The 24,890-nt window shown below is 33.8% G+C and overlaps 1 protein-coding gene across 1 annotated transcript in view; it reads right to left on the reverse strand.

The window, feature by feature from the left end:
* LOC128888074 (uncharacterized) overlaps positions 1-24,676 on the reverse strand; it is an 87,612-nt gene extending 62,936 nt beyond the window's left edge. Inside the window, exon 1 of the mRNA XM_054144700.1 lies at positions 24,332-24,676. Within this exon, the coding sequence (XP_054000675.1) occupies positions 24,332-24,395 (64 nt within the window). The 5' untranslated portion in view covers positions 24,396-24,676. The remainder of the gene's footprint in view (positions 1-24,331) is intronic.
* Between the last annotated feature and the right edge of the window lie 214 nt (positions 24,677-24,890).

The following is a 24,890-nucleotide window of genomic DNA, read 5'->3' on the forward strand; positions in this document are numbered from 1 at the left end:
AATCGTGTAGACTGATTTGTCACACACCCTATACATAAAAATAAATTATAATATATTAAGATGAAAATGAAATGAACTCTTTGAGAAGATTGTAAACTGTAGAAATAATAATGAATCGGAGAATAGTAAAATCGCACAGTAAAATGTTCCGAGGCGGCGTTAGGAAGCTATTGTCCCTCATTCGCAAGAATTTCATAGACTAACTTCGAACTACGTGACCAGATTCTAACAGAATTCATATAGGATCTCCAGGGAAATATTCTCTTTCAAACAAACGAAAATTGGTCTAAATAGGTTTTGCCGCTGCGAAGTTATGCTGGAACGAGACCAAAAAATACATACGGATCGAATTGAGAACCCCCTCCTCCTCTATTGAAGTCGGTTAAGAAGCAACGAGAGCCATCGCAGTTGAAACGCTAATTATTTTTTCACGCAAGTCGCTCCGGAAGTTTCATTTCACAAATTTGGTCCCTGGCGAAATAATTCAACGATCTCTGGGTAATTATTGACATGTTCCTAGAAAATGCCCAAGTGGGTGATCGTATTCTTCATGAGAACTGAACTCGAATATTTTCCAATTTAATCGACGCGTAATTATCAAGACGTTGAATTAGAATGATTGGATCACGACCTTAATTAAATTTCATATGCTTCAATTACCATGTCTATAATTCATTTTTAACTGAGAATCTGTGCCACTGGAGTGACAACAGTTTCGCTTACTTTCTGTGTGCTTGCGTGCGTGCGTGCGTGCATGCGTGCGTGCGTGTGTGTTTAGAGTATGTTTGGGAATGTGATTTCACGCCGAGAAGAGCATGATTGATGCAAAATTTCCCTAGCATTTGAGGACGAACAAATATATTAGTGACAGTGTTTCCAGTCTCATTTTGCAAAAAGTGTATCAAGTAACTTTATCACGTTCAGCTACTTCGTTATTTCAAACATTGTAGATTCAATTTTGTTTACTTTTAATATGATTGAGATTTTAACATTTTATTATATTGAACTTGCTATTTTCTAATAATTTACTTGTTCAAGGTTCCAGCTTTTATGAAAGTTCTGTGTTTTATCAATTTTAATAGATGTTTCTATTAAAATTTATTTCAATTGGACTCTTGACTCAAATCTACTCTCATAGCTACGCGAAAAGTCTTATTAGTATGTTACTATAATTATACATGATTAAAACTTGTGTCAAGTTTTGTTCAAATTGCGACTTTAGTCCAAAAATATTAAAAGTTAATTAATTGGAAAACCGTCCGGCACAGTCCACGCCACATTTATGGTAATTTTAGTTAATGTGAAGTATGCTTTCTACTGTACATAAGGCAGGTAAAATATATTAAATAGCTCAACTAAATGTTTTGAATAATGTCACATACGATATGGCATTGGTACACAGTTCATAGTTTATTTATATATGCAGGCACAAAGTCTGCATAATAGAACACTACCTTTTCACATATACAGTTATTTACAAAAATATCCATTGACCTTATGCGTATAATACATCCAATTTACTTAAACAAGTTTAAAGTTGAAATTGCCAACTTTAACACATCTTGACATAAACCTTCGATAACCTTTATCAATCCAAATAAACTGCCAAATTCGATTGTTTCTCATAAACAGAAATTACATTGTTAGAATTCACCATAAAATACTTTCATTTATCTTAAATAGGAAAAGTCTAGTTAAAATGTTTCTCTGAGTTCAAATGACTTGAGAGGAGTGCATGGACTACAAAACTAAACTTTGCCTGGGCCTAAAAGGAGTAGTCTTCTAAGGGTGAATATAGTTAAACAGTAAAGTATGATACAGGCAGTTATTTCAAATATTTCATGCACTAATAATTCTTTTACCACTATACCCTAATACTTTTCTATTTAGAATTACAAAAGGATTCAATCTATGAAAAAAAAAAAAGTATCCATTTTCATTAAAAAAAATAATCCAACTATCGATTGCTGCACATGTACCATTGCACTTGTAAAAATATATGGTCCTACAAATATAGTACTGTTTGAACCATTCATCTTTTCCCTTTGACAATTTTCTCTAAATGCATTGATAACGCAGTTATGACTTGCGACACCTCGCCTACTCAGTATAGCGTGAGCAAGTACTTTCGTAAGTAACTGTACGTGACGTTGGCCTCTTACGAGAATCAACACGTCATGCATTCGTGACGCATGGTAACGTACACGTAAAAAAGGTTAAAAGCCACTGATCTAGTGACTTCACTCCAAACGCACTCCAAAAAAACATCAACAATTTCTTCGGTAGATACAATGAAATGTTCCTACGGAACCCTGAAACATCCTCCCACCCCGAAGCAATTGTACTACGTTCGCGAAAAAAGGTAAGGTGAAGAAAACTGAGCAATCGCGACAAGGTCTGCCAAACATGCGCGAGTACACGTACGCGTGTACTCGTTCAACAGCCTAGAAGAGCTCAGAACACTTTCGTGGCGTTGCACGCATGTGTACGTGCATAAAGCGGCAAAGCCGACCGCAAGGCCAGACTACGAGATGCCCTGCGATTGGTCGTACCAGCATCGTACGATGGTCCCGTCTCGTTATAAATAAGATCCGTTCCCTTTCCCACCGCTACAATTGCCCTGCCTCCTCCTGTACACGTATCGCCGCGTCAACGCCGTATACTTGGTGGAAGAAATTTATAGCGAGGTCAGGAAAATTGCAAGGAACGATAACGTTGGTACCCTTGACTAGGGGATGTCAAACAGTTCAGGAACGAACTTCGCACCCTTCGAACGTCAGCAACCCTAGGATCACTTGTACCAAGTTTGAACTTGGGCTTGGTTTATTTAAGGGGGTATCCTGAATTAGGAGGTCTAAAAAAAGCTGTTTCACGTGAATTTTTTTTGAATGGAAAAAAATAATTAATTCTACCGAACTTTGTATCCTATTTCCATACATATTTGAGTAGTCTGTACAAATTTTGTCAACAAGAAATATTCAAATTGAGTCGAGTGTGACGCACATTTGTAGGGCACCTCACAATTAAAACCTCCTATCGGTGGGAAAGATGCAGGTCGTAATTTTGGTTTGACACAAAAAAAAAACCAAAACAAATTTTCATTTTCGTACATTTTTCTTCTATGTGAACTAAGAAAATTCATACAAAAAAAATTTTAAACAACTTTTTTTTATCAAGTTAAAGTGATTTTTTTCACCCAAAGAACTCGTTCTTTTTTCCAAACTTGTAGTAATTTCACATTTCACCATTTTTGCGGAGTTTTCTTCATTCATATAGAAGACAAAAGTATGAAAATGAAAATTTCTTTTGGTTTTTTTTGTGTCAAACCAAAATTACGACCTGCATCTTTCCCGCCGATAGGAGATGTTAATTGTGAGTTGCTCTAGAAATGTGCGTCGCAGTCGACTCAAGTTGAATATTTCTTGTTGAAAAAATTTGTACAGACTACTCAAATATGTATGAAAATAGGATAAAAAGTTCGATAGAATTAATTATTTTTTTCCATCCTAAAAAGATTCACAAAAAACCGCTTTCTTTAGACCTCCTAAGGCAGGATACCCCCTTAACCGCATAACTGTCACTTTAGTTATTGCACTGAATTCATACACCACGATACAATAGGTCGAGTCATAAGTAACTTCCGTTTTTTTTGTCAGACATTTATTTTGCTCTCTTTAAATAACAAAATTATATTAATTTATATTGTATTCACCACTATTACCTATAACCTCCTCCCATATTCCTGGGAGTTTCCTGCTGGAAAATAAACTTCTCTCCAGCAATTCTGGTGGCGTACGTGTTTATTTGTTACTTAATCATTTCCAAGTACATTTTGCTGTTCGTTTTTCCTGTTATAAATTTGATGTCCATTTTACCATAGTACCTGATATCGCACAAAATTAACACATCACCACCTCCCCTTTGCCGACGACTCGAAAACTTCCTCTTTTCGCATATCGTGAAAATAGTAACTCAGACCATCAGCTCCATCTAATTGTAAGTTAAACCTCTTTTTATCCGTAAATATTATTCTTCGCCATTTCTTTCGCATATGAATATTCTTTTGCACAAAGTGTAATCGATGCATCTTATGTTGCACAGTTAACCAAGGCTTTTTCTGCAATTTTCTTCGTGTTATGTATTTGCAGTTTTGTAAAACACGTCTCACATTCTTTGTAATAGTGTCTCCACCAACACTTTGAGCTATTTGCCTTCCAGTCATCTTAGAATTTGATGCTGGTCTTAGTATTGCACGTCGTTCCCGGGCATTTGGACTTCGAAAACTTCCAGAACTCTTCTTTTTACCATAATTTTCCGGATTTTTCAAGAAGTTCATTATTACTTTTCGACTTCTGTTCATAATTTTTGCTATTTTTGTCACAGAATATTGTTCTTCTCTCAATTTTATTATAGTGTCAATTTCACACGCGTTCAATCTCTTTTCGCGACCCACTTTTGCATAATATTTCGCCTTTTTTGAACAAATATACAACACGAAATAATATCACGGACTTTATTAACTATGTTCCGGGGTTGATGTTCGCAATTTGCGACCTTCGGTGTAACAGGAAAACGTAGATTTACTACATGTGCTATCATTTTGTCCCGCTTGCGAACAATAATATTTACATTTTTTGGGTTAGAATCCTGTCGAAGTATATGCTGTGGACGATATTTCGTAAATTGTATACAAAGACATGCTCTGAGTTATCAGTAAAAGAAAATATGTATCTTAATCAGCTTTTAACACAAAATATGGGAAAATATAAGGTGTGCTATCTTTTTGTCCCGAAGTGTAGGTTTCCTCAAATTGAGCATAGTAAGCATACAATAAGCATGATTAGTAAACTAGTAGGTAGTAGAGTTCTCCGTATACAAGGTATTAAAATCGATTCGAGAATCTCTGTTCGCATGAATTGAACATTCCTACTGTACGTTAACTGAGTACAGGCCCACGCAAGTCAGGAGCCATCGCATTAGTTAAAGTAGTCGAGGAAAGAGCAAGACCGAAAGGAGCATGCTGATATGCACTGCGTGTGCCATCACCATTGGTGGCCACACTGCCACCCAGAACGGTAACACTGTGAAAGTGTATCGGGTTAATGAAACTTTCTAGCCGACAGGGTCCTCCCTGTCATCTTTGTCGCTAGTTTGTTTGGCCTTTCACAGTTTCCGCTCGCGGGAGATAAGGCATTCAAGAAGGGAATCGCGATGCCTTGTTACTGATTCGACACTATATCGATAACCGCGCACACTGCCGCGAATAAAGTAGACCCTTGCACTTCCTTGGCTCTAGCCCAGTAATTCTTAACCTTTCAAACACTAGAAAAACTTTCGCAGCTTGACCGAACCTAAACGCTTCTGTTATTAGTAACTAATTCATTTTTTTCAAGTATAGTTTTCTTTTGCTTCGTTTCAATATAATTACTAGACTGTGGATGTTTGTGTAAATTCATATTTTCATAGATTCAGATGAAGAATTGAGATTTAAATGAAAGAATGCCTCATTTTCTAAACGGTATAACATGTATAGTATTAGTGATATTTTATATATTTTTGAATATATAACCAACATGAAAATTGTTATATTAGATGGAAAATTAGTCATTACTAGACGCCGTTACTTTAAACCTAACTTGATGGCTACTTCATATAGAAAGACATTATATTTTATTTCGTTAACGGAGATAACATTTATTGTATAAAATTACGTTATCATATTTTTCGTACTATTCAAAAGCTACTATAAGCACTTTTTTTCACTAAAAGGTACTATGTCACCTCCGAAGTAATAAACGTCCAATACGGTAAAAATGATAATTTGCAGTATTAGCTTAAACTTAAAAATAACTTCAAAGTTATGCATTTAAACTTTAAATGCATAAAATCTGTAATCTAGTTATAGTATATAATCTAATAAATGAATAATTACTAGTAATCTATTGCAATGAGTTGGCACAATGAGTTATTAAAAAAAGTTTGACATCAAGTTACACGTATTTTGCAGCATTAAATTGATGAAATAATCAATTATTATTTCGATTATACAATCATTTACGCATGTTCTATATATTCTATACTTTTATTTATGAGAAATCGAATCATCTATTATTTATTTGTGAATAGCATTATCCTTTAATGGGCACTATAAATAAATCTAATTCAGTTTCGTAACAATTATTCATTACGTCTTACTGTAAACACGACTCTCGTATAATGATATTCTCTAGTACTTTAGTTAAAACATCTTAATCGATTCCCTACTACCAAAACATTGTGTAAGCCCTTTAAAAATGATACTCTCTAGTCTTAAACCCATCATCTCTTATCAGCCAGTTTAAACAGTCTAATTTCATTAGTGAATGCCATCCTTCACTCCATTTAATTTAATAAGCACACTATCAAACTGATAGTTAGGATTATCATGCAATTAATCACTCTATTACGAAGTTAAATGTAAAGACATACTATTCTTTTATCTCTTACGCGATTCAAGTCATTCTAATAAGACGGTAAAAATATCTTAATACAATTGGAACTGTCATCGTATGAGATAAATTATAGCACTTATGTTTCAACAATTTCTTTTACTAAGAGCATTAAATGTATTGAACGGTTAATTATTATGCAATTTTCAGAGTACACTTGTTGAAAGAAAAAACGTAATTATGTAATCAATAGCAGTAATTGTGGGGACAAAAAAATCATACATCGAGTAACTATCTCGTTTGCAAGATGTAAATTACACGAGCATAGTATGGAAATGTTTTGCTGCAATAAAATCATTCACGTAGCAATGAATGACCGTTATCGTTCGAGCGGAGCAGACTAAACACAGACGACTGCTCCTGATACGTAATCCGTGTTATGTATGAGTCGATATCTGTCTTATCAGGAAGACAGCTCAAAGCACCCTGAACTCGTTTATCTGCGCAAATGAAACCGACAGGGAAGCCCGAATCAAGAGATGCAATTAAACCAATGAACAAGGAAAACTTTGAGTTGTACCAAATGGAAATTACGATAACATTAATAAGGAAATTTAATAAAGAAAACATTTATCATTGCAAGCGATTGTTTAACTGTATCGAATGTTGTACATTACTCACTCTGAATTGACTTCGGTAACAATTTGCGAAATATAAATTAACCAAAGTGTTTTGGCAGAAAACAAATTTTTATTTAACACGTAAAAAAGATCAAACTTGTGCAGAAACAATGACTATCCCTTGATATACAGTATTTCGACGAATATTTCTTAATCATACGACAACCTTTAAACAATTGATACTCCACATATTTCATAAATTTTTAAGGCGACCTTTTTAAGTGTTCTTTAATCCGTTTGAACCAATTATCATTTCTGATTCATCTTCACATTATACGATTATTTGACTATGGATTTTATGCATTCATGGCGTACACTAATATGGAAAACATACACAAAATATACATAACATGTGTAGAATATATTCTATTGATGAATGTTTAACATATATTTGTCATATTCTCGTTTATTATAAATTGCATAAACTCCGCAGTTTAATTGTTACTTATTTTATAAAATTTATTTTTGATTTGTTCATTTCCTGAAAGTTTTATTGGAAACTTTATAAAATATACATACATTAAACATTTTGTTAAATTCGCGAAGATTAAATAATGTTTAGTAATTAAAGCTGTGCCACCTTCTTTCAACGTACAAGACATTATTTTCAACGCAAAGCAGACATATAAAAAAAATATTCGCAAATAGCTATCTGGTACAACTTATTATGATAAAATCTCCCAACTCAAAATGTATTAGCAAAAATTTATTAGAATGTATAATTACTTCAATGTCTCGAAGAGTTAATGTATTATGTTCTGGAAAGTTAAACGAACATGCTTTGAATAACCACGTTATCGATAATACACACACAAAAAGTTATTGGCACCACGTTACATGCTTCTCAAAATCAAACAACTCTTGTTCGACACTTTTCTTTTTTTTTTAATTAAAAGTGAAGTATACGAGCAATATGTTAACACTATCGCAACATCGCGAGCGAACGTTGCGTGCTCAATTGCAAATCACACAAACATCGCCGACGACGACATGGAAATACATTAGGTTAATGAAATCTGTTAATGACCTCGTAATGGTCCGTCTGGGATCGTAACTTATCGTACATTGGCTCTTCGAACGTAGGCTTCGAGTTACACACAAGGGTAAACGAAAGTTCGCTCGAGGATTAAAAATTGCAAATATTCGGATAAAATACGAAATAAAGTGTCATTTTCACTACAATATTCGCAATATAAAATGTTTACGATGATAAACGCTTAACAGAACGTATAGAACTGATTCTACACATCGTCAAACTCCATTTTACATTTGAATACACAAATGAGTCCTCTGGAATTAGTAATTATTAAAAAGCAGAATTTGTTCATTTATGACAATTCGAAGTATGGTAAAATACATGAGTATATCCACAAATGTAAAAATATATAAAATATCAACAAAGATATACATATTACACCGTTTATTATACATGTAGTCAATTATATAGTCTTCTTGAACCTACCTAAAAAAAATGAGTACATTCTTTAAAAACCAAAAATAACGCTTACAAACAACAATAAACCGCATAAAGACGAGTTTCAACATCCTTTAATGCAACCTATATCGATCAAAACATATCTATCCTATCTGCTACAATCTCTATTATTTTAAATGTTTTCATCAGTTGCAAACTTCCGTATAAAACTGAATGACGCTTTCAACGAAAAAATAAAAATAACGCCGATTACAACATAGACGAAAACACGATCATATGTGAGATAACACTCCTACGCATTATAAAGTATTTATTTATTCTTCGTCTTACGCAGTTGTTTCATCAGCAGATCAATCGGGATGAGGCACGTAAGCCGTAAACAATTCATTTATAGAGCATACTGTACCAAACAGCAAACAGAACAATCGCGTTTCCAATAAGAAGTTACATCACCCGATGGAATTTTAAATTATAACCAGTCTGGAAAAACTATGTCTACAGGTCATCAAAGTCGAGCGCGTGTTACCTAATCGTTATTGAGACAAATGAGAATCAGAAGTCAATAAACGATCAAGGAAATGTTGGCTGTAAACAAGGCCGAGCCTTGATTGTCTTGTTAACGACATGTTAATAGGCTTGAAATAATGAAGAGACGAAATTGCTGCGTATCGAATTTGAAAGCACACAATCGTGAATACCGAGGACGATATTAATGAAATTCTTGTGTCTGAAACGCAACCGTATCTAATAACAACAAGAAGTCTATAATTCTATACAAATCTATAATACATAATATAATTCTATTACAATTCTATTAAATAATATAACGACATGAAACTTCGACGTATATGTAGCTACACGGACCACTTATGAAATTATAATATTATTTGAATGAATTATTAAGGTTCAAGTAATTTATTGATAAATTTGCGTGAATCTTAAATTTTGAAATATAACTATTTATAGTACAATAATTTATTGCAAAAATTGAATATCTAAGGGGTAAAATTAACTATACAAGCTCTATTTAAATAAATTATTTCAGGCACGGTAATTTGATTTACAATTTTTTTTAAATTTTATTTAAATGAAAAAATTTAGTATAAAATTATTATTTGAATTAATTATGTAAGATTTAGAGTAATTTGTATTGTAAAATTTGAAAAATAAGTTTATTTTAAAAGGTAAAATAACTTTACAACTTTAACTTTCAACTTCATACCAATAAAGTTTCCTTCTGATAACTCTAATCTATTATTATCTATTATATCTATTTACTTCTATAGAATATTCCTAGAAATATTAAGTAACTTCGCCTCTAACTGTATAAATGGAAACGTTACCCAGAAATGGGTAATGTCAAAGTCAACGTGTCAATTTACGCGTAATGTAAATTATGAGCAATGTTGCGTATTTATTTATGCGTCATTCTCTTCGCACATACATAGTTTCGCTTAGTGTGAGTACATCTTTTGTTGATTGTTAAATACTCGTATGCCTTAGCGTAATTATTTACCATTATACCAACAGTTGTCCATCCATAATTACTTACCATTGTATTAAAGGGTGTCTACTCGTAGAATAAATACAGTAGAGCTTCGATTATTCATCCCTTGATTATTGCACGAAAGCCTCGATCATTGCATGGTGTCGACAAGTAGAGGGGATGGTCTTTAACACTTTATTTACCGGGAGCCTATTTATAGGTTTTTTAATTGCAGTATTTAGCTTTTCGAATTTATTTACTGTGTTGATGGCTATCTACTTACAATGTTCAGTGTTTTGAAACAGACTTTGCTTTCAATGTACCTAGTAACAGTATGGACAAATGATTGTCAGCCTAGATTGGCACATGCTACTGTAGAAAATTCATGTTTGAATTAAAGACTGTTTCTAAATAGCCCGGTGGATAAAGTGTTAATCAACAAGGGAAGATAGGGTATTAGTGGGAGATTCTGTGTAGAGTTGTCACTGGTTGGATTGGTTACCTTGATTATTGCAGAAACCTCCGTTATTGCAAGAGTTTCCAAACACGATTTCCTGCAATAATCGAAGTTCTACTGTAAACGAATAAATACCAAAAAATCTCATCACGTTATCGGATGATCAAATATAATTAAAATCGATGTTCTCATTAATCGTGTAATGTCGGTCACGAGTGTCATCGTCCAGGTCAGCGACAATGTCCGGCGTGCAGCCGACGGCTGTTATCTTCGCCGCCGTAGACAAAACGACGGCGATAACGCTGTCATCGTGCGTTGTCAGTTCCGCATCAGCGGAATCCATACTTCAAAACGTGCCAGTATGTATTTAATGACTACATAATGAAGATAAAGCCATCGCGAGCGCAGGGGAACCCAACATCGGCTGAGCTTTTCATCGAGCAAATTGCAAATCCGTCCGTGAAAGATAATAGCTCGTTACGCGAACGTGTTTTCAACAAATTGGAAAAGCATACGTAGCTAAACCGTGCTTTCAAAAAACGAGTCCGTGAAATCACACCAGACTATTCCGTCGAGGTACCATATATGTATTTATACAGGGTGTCCCAGAAATGTTGTAACACCTTGAAAGGGGTGATTCGAGAGGTGATTTGAAACAACTTTTTCCTTAGCGAAAATGTTGTCCGAGGCTAAGGAGATATTAACAGAAAACCCCGACCAATCGGAGCGCGCGTATACCGTGGGAGCGACTAGGCGGCCGCGCTCATACGCTACCGCGAGCGCTCCATCGGCATATTCGCGCTCTGATTGGTCAGTGTTTTCCGTTAATATCTCCTCAACGAAGCCTCGGATAACATTTTCGCTATGGAAAAAGTTGTTTCAAATTACCTCCCGAATCACTCCTTTCAAGGTGTTACAACATTTTTGGGACACTCTGTATACCACGTTTAATTCACATTGAAAAGTTGAAAATTAAACATTCTGTGGTTTTCGGCATAACTCTTGATACAGTATATGCGAAACAAATCTAGAAATATCTTCCTAAAGTCTTATCAAAGTTTTTCAAAAATTTAATAAACGCCAATTTCCTGCGTATAAAAAATATCATAACAAATTTAATTAACTTTCAATCATTAGTTTTTATTAAACTAGACATTCTTTGGTCTTTGAAATAATTCTTGTTACGGTACACGCAAAAGAAATTTACAATATCTTTCTAGCGCCTAATCAAAATTTTTCAAAACTTTAATGGCCCCAATGTCCCACGAATAGAAAAATATCATAGCAAATGTAATTATTTTTTTCATCAACTCTTGACATAAAATGTGACCTCTGTCAATACTTAACCAGAACCTCGTAAAATTTCAACAAAATTTAAGTGTTTCGACGCTGTATATGCAAAAGTCGAATTATTATTGCCAAAATATTAAAAACACATCGTCTTGAATATTCAGCCAGACAACAGACACCGTTCGCGAACAGTTAAATATGACGTTAATTCCAGATCAGCTTGTTACGGAAACTTATAGTGCAAAATCAACTGGGTAGCAAAGAGTAAATTCATTTTTTTTTTTTTTGTATTTGGTCTGAAGTTTAACAGTACTCCGAAGATAAAGCACCAAAGTTCGAAGCAGACGACTATTATAACCATTCAGATGAGACGCTTTGGAAGAATAATGTGGGTAATTTTAACTCCCGTCCACCGGTTCAGGCTTTAAATGATTGAATTTCATGCACTTTTAGTTATGCCCAGAGTTTAACCGATGGAACAACTCGATTTACGAGAGTGGTGAATTAATTATCGTTCAAACTGTAAGTCAAAACGCCGCTGTACCATTTTATTCCAATAATAGATACGATTGAAACTAACATGAAATTAATTCGTGATATTCGTTCGATTAAACAGATAAATTTGTATTTATTTATTTTGTAGTATTTCAATCCATAATTTAAATTACACTTATCTGAATTTGAATAAGCAACCAGAAAACTGTTCGTAAAGTAGATTTGTAGACGTAACGCTAATTAATTGTTATTCAGAACTCCTCTACTTAACGTTTAACTGCCTTCCAGAAGGACATATTATTTTAAAGATATGACAATGTATATCTTATAAGTATTTTAGTTTATGATATATTCATCACCTCGGAACTATGTAATTTGTCCCAATATCATCTTCGATGAATTTTTAGAATTCTGTGCTTAATTTTGTAAGTTACATTTTTATATTATTTTGTTTAATATATGTTTATCATACGGTTTATAAATGCCATCACTCAGAGTACCTACTTAATTATATATTTTACAGTTAACTACGACTAATTGTTAATCATTCTATTTTACGAAAACAGAGCAACAAATTTTTATTAAACGAGTAACAAACAAAAAGTTATTCGTATCTACTTTGTTACTCGAAACTTTATGAATTTTTCTCATTTCTGCATTGAGAATTCAAATCTCACAAGTCGCGGCACGGACTGTACGAATTTTTTAGTATGTAGTTTCCTACGTCTAGGAGTATCGTTAGGTTTATTAACACTGGCAAGATACACCAAATACGAACATCCCCAGAGGACTTACCAGCCATACGATTCGAAATTCCTGATCAATCGAAACAAAAGAAACGAATAGAAACAGCGATGAACAATCGGTGCCTGTCGAAATCAAGAGATCGAATGCCACGCAGTTTCGATTTTACTGTTTTTCACGTTCGCAAGGGAATTCTCGATGAGCGTTGATTGTGAACCGGTCGAATGTAAACAAAAAATCGCTAGAAATACAGAAAAATTCGAATGCTGGCTTGGCAGCACCGAATGGACGTCGTTCTCGCATCCTTATCTCAGGCCTTCGGTCACGAATAAGTCAAATTTTATACTAACATATTGAACAAAAATAAATGAAAACAATATTTCAATTTGGTAGATTTAAAAAAGAATGTTAATACACGCAAAACTTTCAGTCACCTTGTGGCTGCTGGTTACAAGTACAGTAGAACCTCTGTTATGTGAACTTTCTATTATATAAACGATTTATGAACTACAGTGAGTGTAGAATGTATTCGTACACCGATCAATTTCTCAAAAAGTTTTGTGTGAAATTGTAGTTTCTTAACTTCTTTTTTTATAATCAATGATATTCTACATATTCTCGGAAATCTAGAATAGATATAGTCCAAATAACAATTATTAGTTTATATAGTTTTGCGAAATTAACAAGAAAATACGAAAAATCGATAGAAATATAGAAGCAAGTATTTGTACTGTTCTTATTGACGAACTGTTTACAGTTGAGTTTGTAACATAAACACATCAGTTTATTGCTTCGTACAAATTAGAAAGCATGAAATTTCCAGTAAATAGGGAAATGGAAGAAAATCCCATCGCGAATAACGTCAACACTTAGTTAATTTAAATTTCGTTACTTTATATAAATAACTAATTTTTTTGTACTGTGTCTATTCTAGAGATTTCCAAGAGTATGTAGAATATCATTGATAATAAAAAATAAGTTAATAAATTACAATTTCACGTAGTTTTTTGAAAAATGATCGGTGTACGAATACTTTCTGCACCCACTGTATATTATTTACTGATACATTACTATATGTATATAAACGTACAAGTGTTTATACAGAATGGTTCACGCTACGTGTGCACCTCTATAACTTCCAAAATATGCGTTGCACGAAAAAATGTTATATACAAAAGTTGCATGGTTTATAAGGACCCACTATGTAGTGCGTTAATTTTGTACAGATAGAGATTGTTTGGTTTTTTATACAGAATACTATACTTTTCATACAAAAATATAGTAGGGTATCAAATTCCGAATGAAAAAGTATCGACTTTTATTAGTTCTAAACCCAATAGATAACGAATAATTTCACTTTAATACTTGAACATTTTCTTCGTATAATATCAAGTAGGAGATTTGATCAACTTTATCACAGATTTCCGCAGAACAGCGATATTTACGTGACAGTGTTTATCAACACGAACATCTATCATGATACCTTCGATACCTTCGAAGTAACCTTTGGTGTTTGTGTGTAATTACCAGGCAGATAAAAGTACAAATGAAATTTTGTAATGGCGAAAAAGTTGATGTGCTATTTTAATTTACCCAGCAATATTATTAGATCGTTCGTTTTCTGGTATTAGCAAGAAATTCAATTTAGATAGCTGAAAAGAACCTGAAGCAAGATTGAAATGTAGAATAATTGTAAGTACTATATACAAGGAAAGAACTTTTGTTGCCTTAAATGAAATTTTCTCCTATAATCAAAAGAAGTAAAACCTAGAGCTAATATTATTCCCTATTATCTGGGTCGCTAGTAAAAGAGGTTATGCCATCACCGGCATAATTGAGGATCTGAAAAGAACGAAGTCGGACAAAAGTAGCGTACAACATGTAATATTGGTCAGGTATGCTGACCTATTCCAATATCTTTACTAATGAACGATTTATCAAAGAAACCTTTCAACATGATTCAATTCTTCGCACTTTGATTTATCCCTACCTGTTTCGGCCAAAGGGATCCTGCTTTCGTTTGTTATCGACATTTTACTACTATCAACCTCTTGCACTCGATTTACTTTGATTTACTTTGTAAATTTTCAGAAGCAACTCTTTGTAAACTTGATTAAAACTTATGGCAACACAAACTAAATTGAAAGCAAGAAGCTCCGAAAAAATGCCAAGTTTACACTATCTTATTTGCATTAGAAAATATCGAACACAATCCATAAATTTCGGATTTATTTACAATAAGTAATTACAATCACTACAACTCTCATTCTTTAATAATCTCCATTATAAATTTTACAACCTCCGAAATGTACCTAGTGATACGTGATGGAGATTCAAATAATCAGATCTTGGCGTATAATATATGAGACAACTATGTAGTGTTAAAGGATCTAGAAATTCCAGCCGAAGAGGCACAAAAATATATTGCTAATAAATTTTAAATATATAGAGTCCCAATTGGTCAACAAACTCCTCCTTTAAACTACACGAAGTACGAAGCAATATTTTCTCTATAAATTTAGCTCCTCTTCTACAAAGAAAAACCCAAATTTTGTTCACAAGATTAAGAATTGGACATTCCAAAATAACCCTTCAGCATCTAATCACGAGAACTGCCCAAGAATTCTTTCAACACTGTTTTGTAAAATTTTTATAAGGAAAAAGGAAGACATAATTTTCAGAAGCTGCACGACGATATTGCCTACAAATTGCTAGTCGCTGATATTGAAGGATCCTCCTAGTGCAAATGGTATTTAATATAATCTTTCGACGACTATTTAAGCGATGAACTCTTTAACACGTTCACGCCGGCATGTACCACCGCGCCGCCCGCACCCCATGGCGAGAAACACAAATAGCAGCACCGGCGTGAACGTGTTAAGAGAAACGAAAGTAATTTAGTAATGTATCAGGGAAAAGAACTTCCTCGAGGTAGACAGATTGAACCAGTTCACTGAAGATGTGAGGAGTGAAACGAATCGAAGAAAACCGATGATAATACACTTAGGGAGTTTATTTTTTATTACACTTTATTCGTTATTTTTTAACTGGTTGGCGCTTCCTTTCATCTTCGAATTGATTTGTATAACACAGACGGAAGCAATTATAGCGTACTTTCAAAGAAACCTTTTAAATATTCACCCGATTACCATTCCTTTTTTCAAAGAGTCTCTTACTAGTCGCGAGTTAAACGACTCGTGGTCGAACTTGTAAAACGAGTAAATTATGCAAAATATCCGCACAATGAACCGTAACACAAATACGTCTGTAAGTTTCACATAGAAACGGAACTGCAAAAATCGATACTCGAGTCTTCTCTAATTACCACGAACCATGAGTTTGATTAAAAATGAAAGTCGGAGGTTTGATCCATACAGATTCCCTATCATCGATACCATTCTTGCTTGAGATTCTTTTGATTAATTACAGTATTAAAAAAGCATATCCTTTAATTTATTAGAATTAAATTAATGTTTACCATAGTATTTCATTCATATTAAAAATACTCGCTCCAACTGTAGTAGAAACATTAAAACGTGCGACGCTCAATTTCTGAGAAGTAGCATCACGTATCTTATTAAATTCAAGATTCTACAATATTTCTGTTGTTTTATAAACATTACTATCCACTTATAACTAAACTGTGGATTTTATGCATTTATGCTAACAAGAGAATATGATAAATATACTGTATACCGAACATAACAAAAAACTACATGCACAACGAATATTATGAAGTGAATTATACGAAACAAAATATTAATATCATCATATCAATTAACAGAATGTATTGCATCTACATTTTGTATATTTCCTATATTAGTGTAGATAATAAATGCATAAAATCCGCAGTCTACTTATAACATACTCATCACTTTTTATTCTACTTCTTTTAGAAGTAGCAGAAGATAATCAATTATCTATCAATACAGAACTATCAATACAGAAGTAATTTATAAACCGATTAATTAATATGTGGGACGTACAGAAGAAGATGTAGACCATCATTCAAAATTGTTAGTGTTTAAAATATATACAGATATTGGCATTCTATAATGAGGAAAGGAAGATGTATGTTATCGATGTGACATTAGAATACCAATATAAATACAGGTAAAGATAATGTACTTCCAACGGTTACATGGAATACGCTGTATAATTTGACTCGGTAGTCAGCCATATACGCGTACAGGCTGTTTTAATTTTTCAATTCTGCATCATCTTGTATCTAATTTTTATTATATTTCAAATTGTTCTCTATTCCAGTGCCTAAGATCCATTATTTTTTTTTTTAGTAGAAAAGATTGCTCAACAATTTCAAAAGTAAGTTTTTTGTGTCAGAATGGAAACGACGATTCGGTCACGCGTAACGCTAAACAGTTGTCAGCGCGTGATACTGACAGATTATTAGTCAAATAAAAGCTATTAGCAGAAAGACATTTAAACATCTCTATACATATAGAGGGTGGTCTACCAGATAATACCACCTCGATTTACGTTAATATTATTATGCATAACGCAGAATGATTCAGATAGAATGTAATGGTTTCGAGTGGGACTCATTCTGATATTATTATATTTTATATAGATGAACACATAGAGGACGTATGAAGGTCATAATTACTTTTTTTCTTTCAATGGGGTCATACATTGTTTTCTACATCAGTGACTTTATATCTATACGTGATTGCAGATTTGTAGTTATTGGAGAAAATGTTAAAGAATTATGTGTGTTTTTTCAAGTGGTTCATTTCGAAATAAAACTATTAATGTTACCATTTTAAAGAAATAATGCTATATTTATGAATAAATTGATAAACCACGAACAAGATTACATCATTGAATATTATAATCAGTTAAAAAACATGTTACTCAACCTTTTTACCCGTATGCCCCCTGAAATGATGTTCGAGTTACGTCGCACACGTGCTTCTCAAACAGACTTCAAATAGAAAATAAAAAGTATACAGAATTTTATTGTTTTTTTCCTCGATACCTACATCGCAAACGGTGGAGTCATCGCTAACCCCGCGATTAGTTCTAGGAATGGACGGGGATGGTTGGGCGCCATAAAGGGGATAAAATTCCGTAATTGGAGCAAGTGTATCGACGAAAAACAAACGTGGCGAGAGAAGCAAGACAAAAAATCGCGTGATGCCATTTCGCATTCCAGGAATAGCGAGTCCCTGCGGAAGGAGAAAGAGACTGATGACCGGACGTCCGTCTATCTTGGCTGCGCGCGTACCTACGCAGTCGGTTACGAAAGGAGAACTTAAACCCAGTAGAATGCGCTGCAAGAAACCGGCTCTCCTCGTAAGAGAACGGTCGACAGAGAAAACGAACCCGTGAATGTTTTTGATGCCTGAATGCGACCCTCTTCGTCGCGGATTCGAGAAATCCTTGACGCCATTTTTCGTACCAGAGTTCCTTTGAACTAATAGTGACGGAACCGAGACCGATTCAAGCAAACCAACACGGTTAATGTTTTACAATTCACATGCAGTGGCGGCTCTACAGTTTGCAAGGGACTTGGCAAAAATCTTTATAAAAAGGAAGCGACTCTTCAATTAAAAGCATTGTCCTTATCATAATTGTCAAAATAATTCTTATAACCACGTACTTATCTGAAGTTTTTGCTCGACTTGACGTTCAGATCATTTAATGTTTGGACTAAAGATCCAGGACTAAAATCATACATCATACAGAATTTCATTACATCATCAATCCATAAGTAATTTACTTGTTTTTTCCTTGTTTTATATTATTTTTCTAATAATGTCCCATTTTTTTGATGAAAATATATTTTACATAATTAAATTTGTCATAATCGATATAATTTATCATCATATCGATCATAATTTACCAATCGTTAAAGTATTAATATGTCTACTACGACTACGTTAATAGACGTATTTTGTTAATAAAAAACAAAATCCAGAATGGCTCCCTTTGGAAAATCCTTAACACACAAGAAACTTTATTCAACGTAATACGTCGATTTTGATGAAATTATGAACACCAAATAGAGTAGTAAAATGTTAAACACATAAATAATACACGATGATAACGATCGAATAGATTTGAATAAATGTTGCGTCGCGATTAATTTAAAGCGAGAGCTAGTATGAAATGTGGAGTCCATCAAACTTTAATACGGAACCGAAATGCGTAATAAACTTCACAAATCGGACTAATTGATTAATCCTTTCGCAGGTAAATTTTAAATGTCAACTTCACTATCTTAATTGGAATGGAACGTTAATATATTCGACAACTACTTGCACATTGTACAAACATTCTGGGAGTGGTAGGTAATTATTCGAAAACACTAACGTCAAAAAAGAAGTGTACATTAAATATAAATTTCGAAGATATTTTGTGTACATTTTATGTCTAACAACTTGATTAATTATTATTCAGTGTAACATCTGTTCTTGAGATGTTGAATGCAAAACAGACATTATGTTAACAATAATTCAAGGCTTATCATCAACATAACTTATATACCTAATGTATGTACTTATACGTAGATACACAGAGAATTTAATATAATCTATCCTATGTGAGCTTTACTTTTACTTTAGGTACTATGCATAAAAAATATAAGATGATAATTTGCGTATAAAATCATTTTACGTTAGCCGTAATAAGTTCGACAAATATTCACGAAGACGTCTGGAATTCCTAATACGCTCTACCGAAAATGTCGATGAGCGCAGAGTTAAACATATTTTTACAAACAAGCTACAGTAGGTCTAAAAAGTATTTGTACACCTATTTTTTTGCAATAACTTTATACAGACAAGAGTTATGCAAACAAAACTTTTTTCAATTAATAGTCTGTGAACAGCAATTATGTGCAAATTACGAATTATCAATGATGCATAACACAAAAATACTTAGAGAATATAGGAGCCAACAAAGTATTAACACACTTTTGATTTTACTGATAAATTTTGTAAGTATGTACGCATTATCGCGATACTGACTAAAATATAAACAACTGTCTATTCTGGGCCAGTACATCTTCCAACTGTGTGCAGGAATCATGCCAACGAAGAAAAGAAAATTATCAATATTATTCTTCTTCGGAAATGTGAGACAGTTATAGAAACATTGGTAAAAAACTAAATATGAAAAAGTATAAAAAAGAGAAAATTACAAAAAATAAGCCATGAATAGATCGATCGATGGTATTCATAATTAAACGTCGGACAGAGACGGGCAATATCTAAATAAAATTGTCGAATATCAAATATCGCATAGAATATAACAAATTTGTATCTATTATTAGTCGAATAATATCTTTATCTTTATTCATAAATCAAAATATTTACGTTGAATAAAGATTAAGTATCTTTATTCCATTTTTATTTAAATAACCTTATATCTAGATAATGCCCATCTCTGACGTCGGAGTATAATTTAAGAGACAACAAAAAATTAATTTGTAAGTGCTCGAACATTTTGCAACGAAATCACGTCAACATCAAGGAAGATTGTGTGCTCCAAAATGTCAAAAAACATTTTGCATTTTGCAGAAATGTATGGCATAACTGCGACTTTTAGAAACCGGATTATCGTCTCAGATGAAAATAAGTTTCATCCTTTGCACTCGGTTCAGCAAACAACAAAAGTGAATGAACATAATTCATATGAACATAATTTATGAAAATAAACAAGGAAGTCTAAAATTATAACCTAGAAGATAGGAACTTTCAATGCATTTCAGTGACCGTTTCACACATTACCATTAATTAGAACAGTATCAAATGATATAGAATAGTACAACATTTTGATTTTTGGCATATATATGGTTCTCAATGTCTAAAGATTCATAGGTCAAGTACTATTTCAATAAATGTCATGCTTTTCAAGTTAGATTGTTTAGAACGACGTGATTCTTGTTTACACATGCTGAAACGAAATGGCCCGACTGCAAAGGGTAAATATTTTTGGCTCGTTGTCAAATGGAAAGAACTTCGTGTAAAAGAAACCCAATACTGAGCTACAACTAAAGAATTGTACATCAATTTTGAAACACGGCGATGTGGAAAATATATTGATATGTTACGTAATAATTTACAAGAATGTGCAGCCGAATCGTGTCTGAATGAAAATTATTATTCTCAACGAGACAACGACCCGAAGCACACCGGTAAGAAAACGAAGAAGTGGTTATCGTATAATATTTCCAAGCAATTAATTACACCATCACAGTCTTCGGATATTAATCCGATAGAATATTTATAATCTATTAGACATGGATTTACGAATGATACGAGAAGAATAGCAAAAAAAATTAAAAGATGCAACCCAGAAAGTGACGAAGATCTATGGCAAGATTAGAAGCCATTATTAAAGGTAAAAGGTAGTACATACTAAATATTAGTTATAATTTTATTGCGAACGTTTATACAAATTTATATTTGTATATACACAAATGAAGAACAGAAACGTAAGTCAAAGTGTACTGTTTTCGAAATTTGGTAATGTGTATTTCAATTTCTTACATTTAATATATCTGTACACAATGTACACATCCTCGTATATTTTTGTATATTTACATTTGTGACAAATGCATAAGTATTCTCAATCTCATAATACTTATATTAAAGTAAAGTATGTTTTGTCTTCTAAATGTTATAATATTATTGTAATTTTATTTTTTATACATTTATGTATTTGTATACATCCTTGTATATTTAACTTCCCGATTTATAGGGAAGTTATTGTATTTGCCCCTAAAATGAAAAATCGATTTTTTAGCAGATCTCCATGTTTCAAGGTCATTGGAGTAATTTTAGCCTATTTTTAACAAATTGTGCGCGCGCGCGCGCACGTGTGTTGATGTATGTACGTATGTAAACAAATTTTTCGTTAGCGTTTCCAAAAAAAAAAAAAAAAAAAAAAAACTAATAGCGAGATATAAATGATCGATGATGCAATCGATGTGTATCGATCTAACTTAGAGCTGATTTTTTATAAGAAATCTTAACTCAATAACGTAACCTAGTTTTGTATGTTTACACTTCTCATAGATCCATAAATATCCGCATTCCAGTTATAATGCACAAATAAGAAAATGATAAGCTTTCTACTATAATTGTAAGTGTACGAGTACTCATTTTACTTCAAAATTCTCCTATTTCTTGGATTATCTTTGTGTTACGAATTATTAAAACTTCTTACTTTGCACGTAATCGTTGTTCGTTGCAGACAATTAATCGAAAGTTTTCGTTTGCGAATCGTTTGTTTGCATGGAGTTATTGCAAATAAACTAGCAGTACAAATACATTTTTTTCGATATCTCATATAACAAATTCACCGATTCTTTTCTTGAGTATTTGTCACGAACGTGCGGCGTTATCTGTCCGTTTTATTCTGCAACATACGCTTGGCAATTGAATTGTTCCAACATACCAAGCCTCGGGTCAGTCCCATCGCTATACGTTGGAAAGTAAGGCCAGGCGCACGCCCATCCGGTAGGCCAATCAGCGACCGCGACGTCATCTCGTACGATGTAACGGAGAGACTCACCCACGTGGTAAGCGACGCACTATTTTAGTATCGCATCGCGAGAAAATCTGATCGCATTCTGTTGTTCTCGAACGACTATTCTAGAATCTTTCAACGCGATCTGTTATTCGTCTGCGATGACGACTTGTTCCCTCATAGAAAAAAGTAGAAAAACAATGTTTTCTGACGGCGTAACGCAGTACCATTGATGCCGATAAATGAACGAAGTAACAACATGTAGCAACGTATGCGAGTTGGAAAAACCGTAACCACAACGATTGCAATTACTATGTAATAAAAAACATGAATAATAGTGATTATTACTAAAGAATCCGAAATCATAACTGACGAATGGTACAAGTAATCGAAGCGAATGTAATCGTCAGACGTAATTAACTCCAAATTACGAGATGAATACACCTTTTACTATGATTAAATCGACAAGTATAATTTGTTTTTAGTGCAAGAACATTAAACATTTCATGTGACGAAAATTGATTAAAATAAATATTAATATATATTATTATTTTACTATGTTCATTTAAATGAATCTTTATCGGATTAAACCAATGTATTCTTCATTTGCAAATAAAATGTCAGTGATATTGAATCGAGTAACGTTATCCTTAGTCGTTAAATAACCTAGCAGAAATTTTGTTACATAAATTTCTATTTTTAATATCACTTGTTTCTAAAAATATTTCTACGATTTTGAATACCTATTTGTCCCCAAACAATAACGCTACTACATCCAAATTATTTCATGGAATAAAATACTCGTCAAAAAGATATCTTGTTTCATACAGTTTTTTAAGTAAAATTATTTTAGAAGTATGCATGCCTGGACTGCATTACTGGCTCTAATCGAAACTGAAGTAACCTTTCATCGAGTAATTATAAAATGCTAATTTATGATTGTACATCGCAAATGCAGTTTGTGACCGCTGATTAATTGTAATCAGCACGATTACTTTTCTTTAGGTTAACGTTATTACAAGGTAATCGATAAATACCGAACTCCTAAACATACGGCGTGACATCGATTACAATTCGTCGCAAACGAGTCCCGTGTTCCGTTCAATTCATCAATTGAAAACAAAATCGAAAACAACGTTGATCAGATTATTTGCGACGGTTCTCCTTTGACGAGGAGTTTCATTGGTTACGATCGGTTTTCAAAACAAATGAAACACCAGAGAACAGGTCGTGGGACGCAAGACGTAATATTGAAATCGTTGGCATACGCGATAGTCACCACGATGTTGAAACTCCTAAACTGGATTGTTTACGTCTTACGGAGTCGGGCACGAGATACATCTGATTGAATGAAAACAAGGCCAAACGAATACTGTGTAGGTCAGTTAATCGTTAGTCATCCAAATACTACACAAAATGAAAATAGAGCTACGAATTCATCGAGTCCACTTATCTCACGCAATTCAACGGTTAGGTATTAAAAACACAAGTGCACAACGCGCCAGAAATAGACCGAAAACTGCTAAAGATAGAACCCTCGTTGCCTACCTACCAGCATTCGCCTAGCATTTCGAACGTTGCGTTCGAAAGGAGGAATCTAACCTCTAAATATCACTTTCGTTCCGTAGAAATTGTCATTGCAGATCACTTCCATTTTCGATACAATACCAAACATCACAGGGTTAATTTTCCCAACGTACATTCTTGGAATGCACTTCGTAGCACAAACTACAAATAACGTTTTCTTAACAAACGAATTGGATACTTTGAAAACCACGCGGAAAACTACGAGGACGTTTAAAACAAAATAAAATTACTCACAAGAATAGAACGCAGTCACAAGCAGGGCAAGCCAGGACAGCTGTTTCTCCACAAGATTTCTCATTTCTAGAGTCCGTCGACGAAGTCTTTCACAGATTCCCCCTTCACTAGACGAATCGCGGATGCGAAATGCGATCACGCACTAAGTAATTGGTTTGTTTTTTAAACGCGAACACGCGTTCGTCGCGTCCAAAGTGACCGTGTGCTTCCTTGAAAGAAGAGTAGAAAGCAATGAACGTGTGTGTCACACGCACGTTTCTCTACGGCCTACGCGATGAAGAGTTTTAACTCACGACCAGTCAACGTAATCGTTCCATACGATCCGTACTACGCGACCGGCTGTGCACGACTGACTCATGGGAATGCGTTTTGGCGGTAGGAAGCAGTAGGAAGCTTTAGAGGCGTGCGCCGAGTGCGCGTGCGCGGATCGCTCACGCCACCGACTTGTTTGGTGGGGCGCGAGACAGCCTTCTTTCTCTTTCGCCATATCTTTGATGTTTTCTCTATTACGCTGTCTTTACCGAACACCATGCTGGCGCCGGTATCATTACGGCTTTCG

The sequence above is a fragment of the Hylaeus anthracinus genome, unplaced genomic scaffold (assembly GCF_026225885.1).
Source record: "Hylaeus anthracinus isolate JK02 unplaced genomic scaffold, UHH_iyHylAnth1.0_haploid 11989, whole genome shotgun sequence".
Taxonomy (NCBI): Eukaryota; Metazoa; Arthropoda; class Insecta; order Hymenoptera; family Colletidae; genus Hylaeus; species Hylaeus anthracinus.